Here is an 18433-nt window from a genome sequence, read left to right on the forward strand (position 1 = left end):
ACATCAGCAGAGAACCCACAGAAAGTCATAAGAAAACTCATTCGTGTAGTGCGAGGAGCACCTGATCCCACTAAAACAAACCCAAAGCATGCAGCAGAAGATCCGTGTGTTGCTAAAGTCAACAAAATTGAAGTCCCTGAAAAAGATGCTAGCTTACCTGAGGGTCTTGTAGGTCCATCATTCATCCATACCATCAAAGTAAATGATGTGTCCTGCAATGCGCTCATTGACAGTGGGTCTAATGTGACCATTATTTTTGAAAGTTGGTATAAGGAACACCTGGCGGATGTCCCCTTAACACCCCTCTCTCGTCTTGGACTTTGGGGCCTTGCCGACACAGAGTATCCCTACAGAGGTTATGTGGTGGTGGAGATGGAGTTTGCTGAAGAGATCACCGGTGTGTCCGGGAAAGTAGAGGTGCTCGCACTGATCTGCCCCGAGCCCAAGAACAACCAACAAGCCCCTGTATTAGTTGGCACCAACACATCTCTGTTCAGCCGCTTATGGGAGCTGGTGAAGACAAAGGGTGATAAAGACATCGTTCACTCTATGAGAATTCAGTCTGTGTATGCCCCAGTTAATACTCAGATACAGTTGGCAAAGGATGAAGTCTTAGGGCAAATAAAATGGAAAGGACCTGGTCCACTCTCTGTTGCTCCAGGTGCAAAATATTATGCTACCTGCAAAATAGACAGACGGACTACTCCATCCAAAGATCTTGTATTGATTGATGCCCCCACTGCTCAGTCACTACCAGCCGGTGTGCTGGTACAGCCAGGTGTGCTCCCAGATGCTAGTATCGACAGCAACAGCTTCACTGTGCTCATTCAGAATGAGTCCAAAAAGGCGACCTCCATACCAGTGGGAACTGTCATTGCAGAGATGTATGCTGTGGACACAGTCACCCCCGTCCAACCCGCCGAGCCCCCAGCTGAAGCCCTAGACCCAAAACTCTTCGATTTTGGAGACTCCCCAGTCCCTGAGGAGTGGAAGAGCCGGCTTCAGCAGAAGTTAGCTGAGAGGCAGAAAGTTTTCTCACTGCATGAGTGGGATGTCGGTTTGGCCACAGGTGTCGAACACCACATACGCCTGCATGACACCCGACCTTTCAGGGAAAGGTCCAGGAGAATAGCCCCTGCAGATATTGATGACGTGAGGCGACACATACAACAGCTGTTAGCGGCTGGGATTATAACAGAGTCCCGCAGTCCTTACGCCTCACCCATCGTCATTGTCCGCAAAAAGAATGGAGCTATAAGAATCTGTATAGACTACAGAACACTTAACAACCGCACCATACCAGACCAGTACACAATGCCACGCATTGACGATGCCCTGGACTCGTTGTCAGGCAGCAAGTGGTTCTCTGTATTAGATTTGCGTAGTGGCTACTACCAGATTGCAATGACAGAAGAGGACAAAGAAAAGACGGCGTTCATCTGCCCTCTAGGCTTCTATCAATTTGAACGCATGCCACAGGGAATCACTGGAGCGCCTGCAACGTTCCAGCGTCTGATGGAGAAAGCTGTGGGCGACATGCATCTCCTGGAGGCTTTGGTGTACTTGGATGACATTATCGTTTTTGGAAAAACTCTCGAAGAGCATGAGCAACGTCTTCTCAAGGTTCTGGACAGACTTGAGGAAATCGGGTTGAAAGTTTCCGTTGACAAGTGTCAATTCTGTCAGCCTCAAGTGAAATACGTTGGTCACATTGTGTCTGCGAACGGGATAGCCACTGATCAGGAGAAAGTGGCAGTGGTGAAACACTGGAAAGTGCCCACTCATCTAAAACCTCTCAAATCGTTTCTTGGATTCTGCAGTTACTATCGGAGGTTTATCGCAAACTACTCAGCTATCATCCGCCCCCTCTCTGAGCTTACCAAGGGTTATGCACCCACTTGGCAGGACCCTAAGTCCAAAAGGAAAGCCGACTCAAACAAGGTCTACTTCAAAATGTCAGAGCCTTTTGGAGAGCGGTGGACTCCAGCCTGTCAAGCTGCTTTTGAAAGAATCCGCGACTGCTTGATCAATGCCCCTGTGTTAGCCTTCGCTGACCCCACAAAAACCTACATCTTGCATGTGGATGCCAGTATGAATGGTTTAGGTGCTGTCTTGAACCAAGAATACCCCGAAGGCCTCAGACCTGTAGCATTCGCAAGTCGAAAGTTGAAGGACCCAGAACATAACTATCCAGTCCACCAGTTAGAGTTTCTGGCTCTGAAGTGGGCCGTTGTGGATAAATTTCATGACTACTTGTATGGCGCAAAATTCATTGTAAGGACTGATAATAACCCACTAACCTATGTGTTGACCTCAGCCAAGCTTAGTGCAGTAGGACATCGCTGGCTTGCTGCTCTCGCCACGTACGATTTCACCATTCAATATCGTCCTGGGCGACACAATATTGATGCTGATTTGTTGTCCCGTCAGTATACCCCAGGAGAGACGAGAGAGTGGGTTAGCATCCAGCCTGCTGGTGTTAAAGCCCTTTGCAAGCGGGCCTGTGTCAGAGAAGAAGCATTGGTACCTGATCGATTGGTGGATCAGCTTGGAGCTCCTGCCACAGCGGTACCTGATGCCTTTGTGTTCCCAGTAAATCTCAGCATGAACACACTCGATCAGTTGAGCCCGAAAGATATTCAGACAGCTCAAAACCTGGATCCAACGATCGGAACAGTCAAGAAAGCAATCGAGAACAATGAGAAATTGAATCACTCTAAAAATAACCCACCAGAGACTGTTTTGCTCCTCCGGGAAAACAGCAAACTGGAGGCTAAGGACGGATTACTTTACAGATTGAAAGAAAAACCATGTGGAAGGCAGATCAGACAACTTGTCTTGCCATCAAGATATCGGCCTATGGTATTAAGATCTCTGCATGATGAATGCGGACACATGGGTGTAGAACGAACCAGAGAACTGATTGCAGACCGATTCTATTGGCCGCGCATGGCAGTGGAGATCGAGGAGTACATTCAAACCTGTGGGAGGTGTATAACCAGGAAGACACTGCCTCAGCGTGCCTCACCGCTGAATCAGATAACAAGTAATGGCCCCTTGGATCTAGTCTGTATTGATTTCTTACAGATAGAGCCTGATTCCAAAGGTGTTGCTAACGTGTTAGTAGTGACGGATCACTATACACGTTATGCACAAGCGTTTCCTACCAGAGACCAAAAAGCTGTCACTGTTGCAAAAGTATTGTGGGAGAAGTATTTTGTGCACTACGGTCTGCCTGCATGGATACACTCTGATCAGGGCAGAGATTTTGAGAGTCGACTGATCAAGGAGTTCTTGTCCATGCTGGGGATCCGTAAATCGCGAACATCTCCCTATCATCCGCAAGGTGATGCACAACCAGAAAGATTCAATCGCACTCTTCTTGCAATGATTGGCACCATGGATAATGTAAAAAAGCAGTGCTGGAGCCAGCATATCAGTCAACTTGTACATGCGTACAACAGTACAAAAAATGATGCCACTGGATACTCACCGTATCGACTCATGTTTGGAAGAGAAGCAAGGCTGCCCATTGACATCTGTTTTGGAATCTCACCGGATGGTGAGAGTGAGTCCTCCTACCAGCAGTACGTTGTTAGGATGAGGACGGATCTGCAGAAAGCATATAAGCTGGCATCTGAAGCCGCTACAAAAAGTCACTTACAAAACAAAGCGCGCTATGATCAACGTGTGAGAGATCAGCCCCTGGAAGTAGGAGACAGGATCCTCATTCAAAATGTTGGGTTAAAAGGCAAGCATAAACTACAGGATAGATGGAAGTCAACCCCATATGTTGTTGTGGAGAAATTACCAAACCTGCCAGTATACAAGGTGAAACCAGAATGTGGTCCAGGTTCGATCAAAATCTTGCATCGAGACCATCTGCTGCCCATCGGTTACCTGGTCAGGATGTCAGACTCTCCTGATGAAGCAGGACCCATTCGGAGCCCTGTTACCAGATCAAAACGCATTCGGCAAAGTCAAAAGATTACTCAGCCTAGTCATCCAGCAGAAAATGTCACACCATCATCAGACTCAGAGTTTGAAACTGCCCCTATTCCTTGGAATTTTGATGTGGATGAGGTCAGGAGGCAACTGGAAATGCCCAGTCAGAATCCTGGAGAGGATGAGAGCAGGGACAGTTCAGAAGAGGATGAAAGTTTGCAGGAAGAGAGCTCTGAAGTCCAAGAAAATCAACCAGTTATAGAAACTGAGAGTGAAGGATCTTCTGAAAGCTTTGCACCTTCTAGAGCAGACTCTGATGTACAAGAGACAAATAATGACACTGCAGAAGAACAAGATTTGGAAAGGGGAGCAAGCTCACCCTCTTCCAGTAGAGCCAGAAGTGAAGGCTCCTATAAAAGTGACAGATACAGAAGTAAAGAGCTTTCCCCTGTTAGAAAGTCTCAGAGAGAACCAAAACCACCTATGCGATTTACCTATGACAAACCTGGTTCTCCATCCAGTGAACCAGTTACTATCATGCATCATGGTATGGTCATTCAACTCAAACTAAACCCTCCAAACAAAGTAAGCAGTACACCTAGACAAATACATAAAGTGTCCAGAAGGTGTTCAGGGGATGAGACAAGGAAACAAGGTTCAAAGTCAAAGAGAGGCAAACAGTGTGATGAGGACATCTACACGGTTAGAAAGGGGAGGATGTAGCCCTGTCTAAAAGACAACAGAATACAGGGCATAAAAATCTGTTAAAAATGTATAAATAGTTGTATAGAAAAGGGCAGTAAATTCATTTCATTAAATTTATTTAAAATTGGATTTAAATAGGACTTTATGCTCATTGAAATGTGTCAAAATTGATTTAAAACAGTCTAAAATCGGTTAAAATACAAAGTCAAAACTGGTTTAAAATACATTCAGGGGATGAAATGTATAAAATTCATGAATAGAGTTTAAAAGGTTATTTATGTATGTTTACTATGTATTCAGAAGAGTTGTGTTCCTTTAAAACCCCTAATATTCATGGGAAACGTAATGTTTGGTTGGTTTGAAGTCAGGACATGTAGACTGCTGTGCACCCTAACCTGTTTTCAAGCTGAAATGTCAATCATTGTGTTTCTGTATTACCATTGGTGTATTAAAAAATTAACAGCCAATCCAAGCTTTTCCCTATGCTAAGGGGCGGGACAAGTGGCGCTGATACTGTGACGGTTCAGGAAACATTCACTCGCTGTCGTGCTAAGAACGTAGCGGAGGCATCGTATTGTGGAAAACATTTTAAGTGAAATATCTGAAGGTCGACTAACCGTGGTCCCGATATTTACTTTTGGTGTGATCTGCATGAAGGTAAATATGAGTGTGTAATTTGGTTTTTGTGCTGTGACTAAAGGTTGTAGTGATAAGGAGGTGGATGTGTTACGCCAAATGGCGGCTAGCTATTTAGCTTAGCGCACCATGTTAATGTGCCGAGATATCGTACTGTTTAGCTAAGCATTGTGATGTTTTGGTTAAATCGGATTTATGTTAATTCAACATGAAATAGCGAGTGATATTTTGGCTAAAGCAAGTTAATGTGACCCGCATGAAAGGAGACAGACGTGGACGGAGAGGACGTAGAGGACGGACGGTCGGAGCGTCGACAAGACCCTGCTGTTTCTTCTTTTCTTCTTTTCGCGGTTTTCCCCCCTGTGATTCCTGCGGACGAGTGATGAACTGCACATCATTTACCAGCTGGCCTTTGTGATCGTTTTTGCCCCCAGTTCCCCCCTGCTAACCACACAAACTGCTCATTCGGATTTTGTAAGTACTAAAACTAACATTAATGTGCACAATTTTATTTCATGCTCTACTTTGAGTGAAGCGACCTCACAGTTTCGGGTCCCGCCGCACCCAAGCTCCGAACCAGGCCTGCAACGGGTTCCTTCAGTGTTCTGTATGTTTGGGGAGTGGATATGTGTGTGTGGGCCCACAATTATAGGAAACAGTGTGTGAATTTTGTTCTGACTTTATATGAAACTGATTCAAGAGGATTGGTTGATTTAAAAGGACATCAGTTGATTTAAAAGTATTAAAAGGTACATTAAGCAAAAGGTGGTTAAAACTATTTAATTTGGAAGGTATATTGTTTGATTTAATTTTCTCAGAGATTTCACTGAATTACATTTATTTTATTCTGTATGATTCTGTTTTTTTTTTAATAAAATACCAGTGACAAATTATTGTAAAAATTAAATGTTGAGTTGCTGTGGTTCTTTAGTAGGTTAACTATATACATAAACTGACACCGAACTCAGGCCCCATCCCATTGTACTAACTATTCAAGACATTATTTTATAGCTACGTGAGATAGGGGTTACATGTATAATAAAACGCAGGACTGCACAAAAAGTATATCTTCATTAGTCATCAGACTATAGCTCAGTTCATTAAGTATTTGAATTGAAAAAGCCAGAAGATGGTAAATAATATCAATCTCATTTTTTAAGCCCAAGCTTACACCTTAAAAATCCCAAAATGTTCAATTTACAAATCTATATAACACTGAAAAAACATCAAATCCTTGCTCAAGAAGATAAGAACAGATAATAGTTGGAGGTTAGAGGGCTACGCATGTACTCATAGAACTGGAGTTATCCAGTAACTAATACTTTTCAAGCAGAACTTTTTTTTTTTTTTACAGAACTACGGGTATGTCTCAATGAAAGTTTCTCCCATAAAGAAGCATTTTCACAGTGCAACCACCCATTCATTGGCAAACCAAAATATATTTCCACTGATTTTGTAGCAAGACAAGGCAAGGCAGCTTTTTTTGCATAGCACATTTCATACATGAGTGCAACTCCATGTGCTTTACAATAAAACATTAAAAGCATTGGAACCTATCAGACAAAGCATAAAAGAGCACAATTAAAATGACAAATATAATAAAACATAAAAGTAAAATTAGAAATATATAAAAAAAAATAAATTAAAATTTGCATTTAAAACAAGCTAAAAAAAAAGCTATATTAGGAAAGTAGTGGCAAACAGGAAAGTATTGAGCTTTGATTTAAAAGAAGTGAGAGTTGGAGCGGACCTACAGCTTTCAGGGAGTTTGTTCCAGATATGTGGAGCATAATGACTAAACACTGCTTCACCATGTTTAGTTATAATTCTAGGGACTGAAAGCAGACCAGCACCTGATGACCTCAGAGGTTGAGATGGTTCATAACATTTCAAAGATTTGGCATAATTGTCACTGAAAAGTCTACAGACAGTATGAAGTGCATATGTTTCTAAAAAGCAAATAAACAATGAGCTGAATATTTTCACCAGTTAAAGTGTGTATGGTTTAGGTTTAACTGCGGATTTAGTTGAAACTCTTGTGTTGATTCTTAAAGACCACAGGGATGAAACCTACTTTGAAGATCTCTGGAAACAAGAGATGCAAACTGCTCAACAGAACTGCAACTAATGATTATTTTCACTGTCAAACAATCTGTCAAGTACTTTCTTGATTAATTGATTAACTGCTTGGTCAATAAAATGGTACAAAAATGTTGCTCAGTATCATCAGTATGCTGTTAAATCTCTTGTTTTGTCCACAACCTAAATATATTCAGTTTATTGTCACGGGATACAAGACATTTAAGAAGCTGCAATCAGATAATTTAGACTTACTGTCTTTCAAACAATACAGTTTGACTAATTGATTATTGAAATAGTTTAATGTAATCAACTGATTAGTTAATTGATGTAGCAGTACTGCTGATCAAATAGTGCCTGACTCATGCCTGACATCCAAAAGAAAGAGAATGCTAAACAAAAGTTTGAATGGACTTTAATGTCTCAAAGAGGTACACGTTGTGAGCAAAACAATGACACTTTTGACAAAGGTGTCTGACTTTTCTTATGTTATTTAAATTGTAATTATCTTTTGAGCTGTATCATCAATTTAAAAAGATTCATTTTAGCAACCATTCGAAGTTTTCAATTTATTGAATGACGTAAAAACCTTAGTCTACTGTTTGAGTTGTAAGCAAATGATAACTGTGACTGACCTAAAAAATTTGGCCTACAGAAAACTGTCCAAAACAAAAAAACTGTTAACAAGATATTATGCCATGCCAAAGGGAGTAATGTTGACAACCTAGCCACCCCTATAAAAATAGTTTCACTGTCAGTGCAAATATGCTCCGATGTTAAATCAACCCAGCACTCTGCACAGGTCACATATAATCACTCATGCTTCTTATATGTAAAATTATACCATGCACATTTTGACACTTCAAGTCTGTTTTCTGACAGTACGAGTACATAATAACAGTGAATGCAGGATGGACTCCGAGTGTTGCCAATACACAGGTGATAAATAGTCAATATTGCACCTGAATGCATTTTGTGTAGACAATAGAGCTGCCACTAACGACGAATCGATGAATCGCCTGAGCACGATACGTCATCAAAAGCGGAAGTGAGCACGCACTGCAACAGCAATCACCGTCCAAGCGGAACGGACATCCACGCTGCATCGCACATATATTATATATGCACAATACAGCGCAGATGTCTGTCCGTGTTACGCGCTCCGCTCGGACGGTGATTGCTGTTGCATTGCACGCTCACTTCCGCTTTTGATGACGTATTGTGCTCAGGCGATTCATCGATTCGTCGTTAATGGCAGCCCTAGTAGACAAAGACAGAGCATCAGAGCTGCTGCTGCTCTGCTGATACATTGCAGTGTCTCCAGTGTAGACATGGTGGAAGTCTGAACGGCTTGCATCTCAAGTGTATCTGAGTCCAAAACTACAATACAATAAATAGGAATAGAGCACAACATGAATTCCAAACTGATGGAACAGGTGGTCTTTTAATACAGGTCCCAAGATAGTGTTTCCTATTACTGTAAGATTGCTTACACAAGTGGTATTAACAGTCCTCATTTAGTCAGAATGTTGGGGTATACTGTACTAAAAACGACAAGGAAACATTCTTTGAAAATAAAGCAGAGTAGTGTCGAGAAAAATGATGTACTGATTCCACAAGAAATCTCAGAAGACAACGGATCAGCAAGTTCTCTATTTCTGAAGATCAGACTTTATCAGCACAGCTAGATGGTGTTCTGATTGCTTGGGGTTGATGCATATATTTCATCCTATGTGCAGTCATGATGGAATTACACTGTCAGACCATTACTCAAGCTTTCTTGTAAGTGCTCCACCATCATCAACAAGGAGCTGTGCATCATCACTGCTCTTATGTTCCCTTCATGCATAAAACATGTTGCTTCTCAGTATGTCTCCATCGCCTGTTTCACCTCAGATTGTCAGAGAGCCAGAACTCTTTACATAGCAAAAAAAAAAAAAAAAAATTTTAGTACAGTGTAACTACAGAATAAGTTTCATTTTGTTCACCGCTGCGGAAGCAAAGGCCAGCCACAACTGAACCGTATTTTGCTTTGAGACTAATAGATCACAAATGGTTCTAAATTATGCAGAAAATCCAGCGGTGGTTAAGGTTTAACAAAAACCCAAACACTGATTTCAGTCAAGAAGTCAAGATTTAGCAAATCAGAAAATGCTTACAATTGTTAGTTTCTGACTTGCAAACGACAGCCCAATATTGATGATAGCTTATGTTAAAGTGAGTAAGGCTGAGACAAGGCCTGGCTGTTCAATGATCATCATTGTTTTCACGTGTAACATTATTACCCCGCCATGGAACGCAGCGAAGATCGGTGTTTGTTTGTATATCCGTTTGTCTGTCCGTCTGTCTGTTCGCAACATTACTCAAAAATGTACTAACAGGTTTGGATGAAATTTTCAGGGATGGTCAGAAATGACTGACCTAAATGAGTGATTAGACTTGGGCAGTGATAGTCTGGATCCATAGATTTGTTAAAGATTTCTGTCATTTTGAGATAGTGGCACCGTGCCACTGTAACTATGACAACAAGTGAATACTACATCAGCTGCCTGCTGATGATCACATGATTGAGATCAGACTACAAATTGACTGCTGTGGACTTGTCAGAACATTTCTGCGGAAATGATACAAGGAACAATTGATTAAATCATGGGGGTGTTTCCGAGTCCGCTCAATTCCCACCGTCGGCTACATATTTAGGTTATGGGATTTGGTATCCATGCATAATGTACACATGCATAACACACGTCTGTGCTCAGCACATGGCCATTTTGTTTGTGGGTACATCTATATTAAATGGTCACATTCCGACCTAGCTCAGAGAGCGCAGTACTTTGCCAAGGCTGCTCAGTCGTCCTATGATTTCCAATGGATAAGTCCCGATAAGTCTGCAGTGGTTGACTTGTAATAGGGTAGCAATCATGTGATTGTCAGCAGGCAGCTGATGTAGCGTTTACTTGAGTAATGCTACGCACAGATTCACAGATAAACAGAAGGGAAAACATACATCGATCATCAAATAACTCCGCCGCGTTCCTTGACGAAGAAATAAACAAATGCTGCATTCCAAAAAAAAAAAAGCTGCATTTCTGACAATGCCATATTGGAGAATATGTCATTGTTAACAGCCTTGATACTTAGTACTGCATTTTCTGAGTGCTTTTCTTGTTTGTATAAAACATGGACGTGGTGACCATGGCATCACCCATTGGTTTGGGAACTGAAATTTGTCCATCACCATCTTGGTCTTTCAAAACTAAGCCCAGCAAGTAAGGGGTGAATATGACTGCAAACTTGGGGACACAACACATTGCGATGAGGTAGCATTCTGTTAATCACAAGGCAGCCCCGCCCTAAAATATACACTACTGAATCATCCATTTTAGTATGAATGGGACCATAATTTACAAAACATACATCATGATACAGTGAACTCATTAGGACAATGTTTACTGAAGTAACAGATCAAGGGGGAAGCAGGGCTGTTTTCTCGAAGACTTCTGTACAATCAACCTTTCTTTTACGACCAGAAGTGTCACCCCCTGCTGGCTGTTAGAAAGACTGCAGAGCTAAATGTTGGCTCGTTTCACATATACAGTTCAAGGGTTGTACATAGATGGTGTGCAGCCATTTGTGAGCTTAAAAACCAGAACAAAACCCATTTTTCCCATCTTCATTTCGATTTTCTTATTTTCCTCTCCAAATTTACTCTGCAATGTAGTCAACATAGTTTATATATTTGTACATATATTAAAGTTAACTGATACTTTCCTACAACATTAGCAAAGTTTAGCGCATTTAATTTTTGCTTGTTTCAGTGAACAAAACTAAAGACATTTTAGTCCACTCCTGAGCAGTTTTGCGGTGTGTCGGGTTGTATTGTCTTGCTGAGGGTGGCAACTGCGATCGAGGACTGCTGTTGCCACGGGAGGTGTGGGGTTGGGGGTTGGGGGGTTGCTTGACCTGTAATGCTAAAGTGGGTGGTACATGTCAAACATTCACATGAATGTCAGAACTCAAGGTCTCCCAGCAAAACATTGCATGAGAACAAGATGATCAATGTTATTTACTTCACCTGTCAGTGGTCATAATGTTTTGGCTGATCAGTGTATATACACAATGTAAGAATTCAAAAGTAATATAATAAAAAACAATATAGCAGCAGTTTAAATAGTGCAGCAGCAGTTTGAAATGGCAGTGACTGCCTTGTGCAAAAGGGTATGGTAAGGTTATCAGGTGTTCAGCAGTCTGATAGCTTGGGGAATTAAACTATTGCAGAACCTGTCCGTTCTAGCTCTGGTGCTGCAGAACCTTATCACAGAGGGAAGCAGGAAGAACAGTCTGTGGTGGGGGTGTGGTGTGTGTGGCAGGCTCAGCTGAGAGAGTGTTTGTGCACAGCGTCCTGGATGGATGGAAGAGAAGCCCCGATGATCTCTCCTGCCGTCCTCACCACCATCTGCAGGGACTTCCTGTCAGAGGCCCTGCTGCCAAACCAGATGGAGATGTAGTTGGACAGCACGCTCTCTATGGTACCTCTGTAGAATGTGGTCAGGATGAGAGGTGACAGCTGTTCTCTCCACATCCAATGCAAAAACTGCAGACGCTGCTGAGCCTGTTTGACCAGTGATGTCGATTGTAGTGACATCACCACAGTCCAGCCTGCCGATCACGTGCACCCTCAGGAATTTGATGCTGCTGACCACCTCTACAGCTTTATTGTCAGTGATGAGTGGTGAATGGCTGGGATGTTTTTTCCTGAAGTTGATGATCATTTCTTTGGTCTTGTCAACATTCAGGATCAGGTTGTTTTCAGAGCACTAGTCCACAAGCTGTTTCACCTCCTCTCTATAGGACAGGTTGTTATTGTCGTGAATAAGACTCCCCACTGTTGTATCATCTGCATACACAGTGATGGGGTTTGAGGACAATGCAGCATAGCAGTCATGTGTCAGTAGCATAAACAGCAGAGGACTCAGAACACATTCTCATGGGGATCCGATGGAGAAAGAGATGGAGCTGGAGATAGTGATTCCTACTCTCACTGACTGTGGTCTGTTGATGAGGAAGTCTAGCAGCCAGTTGTGCCTGGGGGTACCGATTCCCAGTGAGCTCACTCTCTTGTTCACTAAAATCCAGTTTTTCATCTAGATTAGTATGGAGGGCATTGGTACAGCAATATTTGTTTAGTGGATATTTAGAGGACAATTTAGACGCAGAGCTGACATTAATCCTGGAATCAGCTCCTTCTTTCTGGTACCGACATGAAGGATATCAGATTTAAACAAACCACAACATTACATCCACATCTCTCGAGTTACATTACGCTACATTAACTTAGTTTTTATTAATTTATGCTGCTGCCTGTATGTTCATATTCTGTGTGAGCTATTTTATCCCCTCTAATCTAACTCTCATGGTAATTTGGAGATGACTGGAGTAGCGGTAATGTAAAGTAGCATTAACTGGAAGTACCACAGCAGACATGCAGCTAAATCTCCTTCTAAACAAGAGATATTTTGCAGCCGGGGATACACAGACACAGATGCTAAAGGGGAGTCAATAACACTGCAGTAAAACAATAATGTATTCATTTCATCACCCTTCATCTATTTTGAGTTATCTGCTGTGTTTTTTCACTGAGAAATACACAATATTTCATAACAAGTTTGGTATTGAAACTTTTATTTTACTATATTTTGTCATATTTCCATCATGTAAAATAGATCAACAAATATTTGTGTTTGATTTTCACACCGCTTCTTCCGTTTGTATTTGGTCAATATTCAACGTCTGTATAAATATTGAGGGAAAAAAACATTGTTATTCAAAAACTGATAAGTTTAAGTCTCTGGAAGAAACAAAAGCTATTACTGACACTGTGGTAAAGAGATCAAACAAAGACAATGTGACTGTGACTATGGGTTCTATTGATTATGTAAATGACGCTTAGACAATTGAGCAATTCAACTTTCATCATCCTTATAAAATGACTTTTGTCTAAAACTTGAGTTCTGGTTAAAGAGATGAGCTGCATAACTTAAAATGAATGACAAGTGTTGGTAACAGCTTCTGTTTCAGCTTCAGAGTCTGTTGAAGAGAGGAGAGAGAGGCAAGCAGGTACTGATCCAGGCTTTGTAAAGCTGTTTGTGAGATGTAAAGGTGGCAATTCCTTTTGGTTTGATTTAACATACTGAAACATTCACCCAGACCTCCCACAGTAGCAGTTTTATTGAGGCCATGTGTCATTTTGTCAAGGTTGTAACATATCATCTACTCCCTAACCTGATCTGACAGGGTTTATTCTAAAAACCAATTACTTCATGTTCAATAAAAACCTGATGATGTTTAGATTGAAGGAGCAAGCGTGGGCTACTTCACTGCCAGAAGCAAAACTGTAGACTCTTTCACCACTTTCATTTCTCTTTTCACATTACAAAATGTCACAGATGAACCGTGAAGTAGAGGAGTTATGAAAGTCATCAATCTGTGAGGTTAACTGAAAAAAGCACTAGTTTTAGAGCCATAAACTAACAGCGGTTGATATATTGGGAGATTACAGCTCCGATTCATCAGGAGCACCTGCAGGATTCGGCTGAGTTTTGATGAGAAATATTTTGACTGATCCTCCTGTGTTATGACTGATCAGACAGGTGAAACAGGAAATCAGAGTGCAGTGAATTATTGCTTTGACTGGGTGCTGTGATAGAAAAGAAACCCCCACTGTGACATCACATCAAGTTTAACTTACTAAACCAGGAAAAAACAGTTGAGGTGAAAACGAGGACATAGGAACAAACATAGCAGGGATTGCCTGACATGGTAACTGCAGTGCTGATGCAGCTAGTTTACTGATAATCAAGGAGACTGATAGTCGATATGCACTAAATGTTACATACTGCCAGCATGTGATAGTAGAGAACCTGTCATTCCTAACTTTCTCATTGGTAAGGATTACTATAGCTGAATATGTACAGGCATAAGAGTATCACATGATGCAACAGTGGTCTCCTCTATTTCTGCTGGTCCACCTGCTAGCCTTCTCTGTTTTCTTCATCTTTAGTTGCTCTATCACTTTTATTGCCCATTAAGGCACATATCCTTAAGCAGTTGTGTCAAACTAATTTTAGATCACGGGCCACATTCAGCCCAATTTGATCTCAAGTGGGCTGGACCAGTCAAATCACAACATACTAACCTATCAATAACGACAATTCCTAATTTTTCCCTTTGTTTTAGTGCAAAAAAAATAGATTCTCAAAAGGTTCACGTTTAAATAACTATCTTATTACAAAACATTATGAAAAAATTTTATTGTTTTTAAGAAAAATAAATTCATTTTCAACAACATTATTGTATTGTAACTTCCACTTATTTGTTTGAACCACCAGGCCTTTAGGGGGCATGGTTGTCTTAGTTATCACTTTCAGTTAGTGGTCAAGTGATGCTGTCTCAGCCAAGGATCGGCTTGACAGGAAGTTAGCCCAGCTTCATTAGCACGAGAATGCTAATCATCTTTTCATCGTCTGCCGGTTCGTTCCTAACCCTTTCAGTGGCAAAATAAGTAAGATGTCGATAATATTATTAGAATGTCGCTGTGGAGTTGTCAGAGCTCCTCACAAATGAACTCGACCTGCAAATAGACAGAACTACATTCTACACAGACAGTAAAGTGGTGTTAGGATACATAAACAATCGCCAGAGAAGATTCCACACATATGTAAACAATCGCGTACAGAGGATTAAGCAATCTTCTCTACCAGACCAGTGGAAATACGTCTCAACAGAGCATAACCCTGCTGATCATTGCTCTCGGTCTGTAGCAGCAGAGAAGCTCGCTAACACTACATGGCTGTCTGGTCCAGAATTTCTTCTGCAGTCTAAGAACACAGCTCCTGAAGAAGGCCCATTTGAACTCATTAACCCAGAATCAGACGTTGAAATTCGCTCCAATGTGGCAGTGCTTGCCACCGCAGTGTCTACAGGTCATATGGGGTCAACACGCTTTCAGTGCTTCTCAAAGTGGACTTCCCTCATCAAAGCAATATAGCTCACCTTCATCATATCTCTCACACCTTTGCCAAATCTAAAGATGACACCAGTTGTGCTGGCTGGCACCTCTGCAGGGCAAGTCTCACATGTGAAGCCTTAACTTGCGCAGAACATACAGTGACTAGATGTGTCCAGCGTGAAGTGTATGTAGAAGAAATCAAATGCATCACGGCAAAACGAGACCTGCCATCTAACAGTTCCCTTAACATGCTTTTCCCAGTAATCAATGACAATGGCCTGCTGCGTGTAGGAGGACGACTTGCAGAATCAAAATTATCAAGATGAGAGGCCAATCCACTTTTGATCCCGGGCAAGCATCACATTGCTACTCTACTCATCTGTCATCATCATGAAGCAGTAAAACATCAGGGAAGACAATTCACTGAGGGAGCTATAACAGCAAGTGGAGTGGAGTGAAGCTTATGGATAGTGGGAGCCAAGAGATCTATCTGCAGCATCATTCACAGATGTGGGACTTGCAGGAAGCTAAGAGGTAGAGTGGAGCAGCCAATCATGGCAGACTTGCCTGCTGAACGCTTACAGACTGATCCCCCATTTTCTTATGTTGGTCTTGATGTATTTGGACCTTGGGAGGTTGTTGCATGACGCACTAAAGGAGGGCAAGCCAACAATAAAAGATGGGCAGTTCTGTTTACATGCATGTCTACTAGAGCTTTTCACATCGAGGTGATTGAAGCTATGAGCTCTTTCAGCTTCATCAATGCACTTTGCCGATTCTCTGTGATCAGAGGTCCTGCTAAGCAGCTGAGGTCCGACTGTGGGACAAATTTCATTGGCACTTCCAAGGAACTGAAGTTACATCCTCCCAGACCTGGTGAAATGAGTGTGAGTGACTATTCACTTGATCAGAGATTTTCATGGGTGTTGCCAAACGTCCGGAAAAATGATGCAAATGCTTCTCAACAACAGCAAAGCGCCAGACCCGGTCAAAGCTGCAAACCTAACCAGGCCTCTCCTCCTTCGCCGGATCAGAAAGCCGTGGAAGAGTCCATCTCCACGGCTAAAATACACGAACTTCTACAAAAAGTAGCGAATGACCAAACGAAAATCATGACTGACCAAGCCAAACACTTTGAAGACGTTTGTAAGGACGTGGCAGAAACAAGAAGAACGGTTATGGCGATTGAGGCTAAGCTAGCCGACATACTAACGAGGACAACTAGTGCGGAGGCGCGTTTGGACATGCCGGGGGAAGCGGAGAGGCAATGCTGCGACGCCCCACTGGCTTTTGCTCCTGAGATTGAAAAGCTGAACGCAAAGCTAACTGAATATGAGGATTGGGATAGGCGACTGAATCTACGTGTTCATGGCTTTCCAGAACATGTTGAAGATAAAGACGCCATATTGTTTTTGAGACTGACGCTTCCAGAGATCCTCCGGGCTGAGTTTCAGGGAGGGCTGGATCTAGAACGCGGTCATCGCTCTCTGCTACCACCGAAACCTGGAGCCCCCCCCAAGACCTTTCATCATTCGTTTCCTCAGATTTCAGCAGAAGGAGCAGGTGAGACGACTTTCCAGAGAAATTGGGGATGCTCGCTGGCAAAACCACAAGATAAGCTTTTATCAAGTCTTCTCCAAGGCCATGCAAGAGCATCGCCACTCTTTCCTGGAGTGTAAACGTCTGCTTCACTCAGCTAAAATCCTGTTTGGTATCGGCTATCCTGCTGTCCTTTCATTTACAACGGCGAGTGGGATAAAGCATCGTTTTCATGACCCCAAGAAGGCGCTAGAATGCATCAAAAACTTGTAGCTGACCTGGACTGGCATTGACATTGTGGTGCCTCCCCCCCTACACACACACACACAAAGTCTTTTACATCAAGCTGTGTGACTCGGGTAAGACAATGTGACTCATATTTAATCTGCCATCGCTCTCTCCGACAGTCACATGAACACTCTGGGTTTACAACATTGAATGACGGAGATGTTTATTTTTGCGGATTACCTTATTTTTTACTACCCTTAACCTACCTCAGGGCGTTAATTTACCACGTTTACCTGTTGATGGTCATTGTTATAGCTCTGGGCTTACAATTGTTATAATGGTTCACACGCTAAAGACCATATGTGTATTATTAACTAGTGGTACATTTTGTGTTATAGTCATCAGTGATGTCTATCCGCGGAGTGTGTGGGTGGGGCGGGGTGCCTCATAAGACTCTCAGTCTGCTGATGGGTTCCATTTACATTACAAGGCAGATGTCAAAGAAAATGTTCACGTTTATCGTTTGTTTTTTTCTGATTGCTGGTGTGTGATGGAGCCACACTTGGGTGGCCTGAAACTCTTAGTTCCTTGAGTTAGTTATCCAATGGTGGATTTATCAGGAAGGTTTGACAGTAAGATTCTTCACCTTCCTTTGTTCCTTTTGGTGTTTCTGAAATTTTTTGTTTCTCTTTTTTTTTTTTCGGGGTGTTTTGTTTATGGATCCAGACCTCTCTCTATCTGCTGTTGGGGCAGCTCCTTTCTTATTTTTACAAAAACTGTTTAGTGTATGACAGCTCTTAATTTTATTTCAGTCAACGCCAGGGGTCTTAACATTCCACACAAAAGAACCACTGTGCTAGAGTTCCTCCGTAGAGAAAATGTAGATTTTGCAATGATACAGGAATCACACTTACTGCGCAGAGACACAGGTTGGCTAGCCAATAAGCACTATCACCCTATTGCATCCTCATCTGCAGCTACAAAATCTAAAGGGGTTATGGTGCTTTGTAAACGCAAATTAAAGTTTGACTTTATCGATTCTTTGGCGGATGACGCGGGTCGGATAGCTATTGCCAAGATCTGCATGGATGGGAAAAACATTGCACTTATTTCTGCCTACTCCCCTAATACATTTGACGCTTCTTTTTATGAACTATTAATTAAAACTCTGCTTGATCTTACAGGCTTTTATTTAGTTCTAGGGGCAGACTTCAATGCAGTATGGGACAGCAGCATGGACAGAACAGGGGGCAGTGAGAGTAGGGACCAACGGCTTGCGTCTGAAGGGCTACG

General features: G+C 42.2%; 2 protein-coding genes across 9 annotated transcripts in view; one reads left to right on the forward strand and one right to left on the reverse strand.

Annotated features, from left to right (window-relative positions):
• cadps2 (Ca++-dependent secretion activator 2) overlaps window positions 1-18433 on the reverse strand; it is a 388988-nt gene that overhangs the window by 249544 nt on the left and 121011 nt on the right. The window lies entirely within an intron of this gene.
• LOC129347938 (uncharacterized) lies at window positions 3339-6254 on the forward strand. The gene is made up of 2 exons (XM_055006869.1): window positions 3339-5307; window positions 5550-6254. The coding sequence occupies exon 1, from the start codon at window positions 3388-3390 to the stop codon at window positions 4666-4668; it is 1281 nt and encodes a 426-aa protein (XP_054862844.1). The 5' UTR covers window positions 3339-3387; the 3' UTR covers window positions 4669-5307; window positions 5550-6254.

Source organism: Amphiprion ocellaris, chromosome 3 (genome assembly GCF_022539595.1).
Source record: "Amphiprion ocellaris isolate individual 3 ecotype Okinawa chromosome 3, ASM2253959v1, whole genome shotgun sequence".
NCBI classification, from domain to species: Eukaryota; Metazoa; Chordata; class Actinopteri; family Pomacentridae; genus Amphiprion; species Amphiprion ocellaris.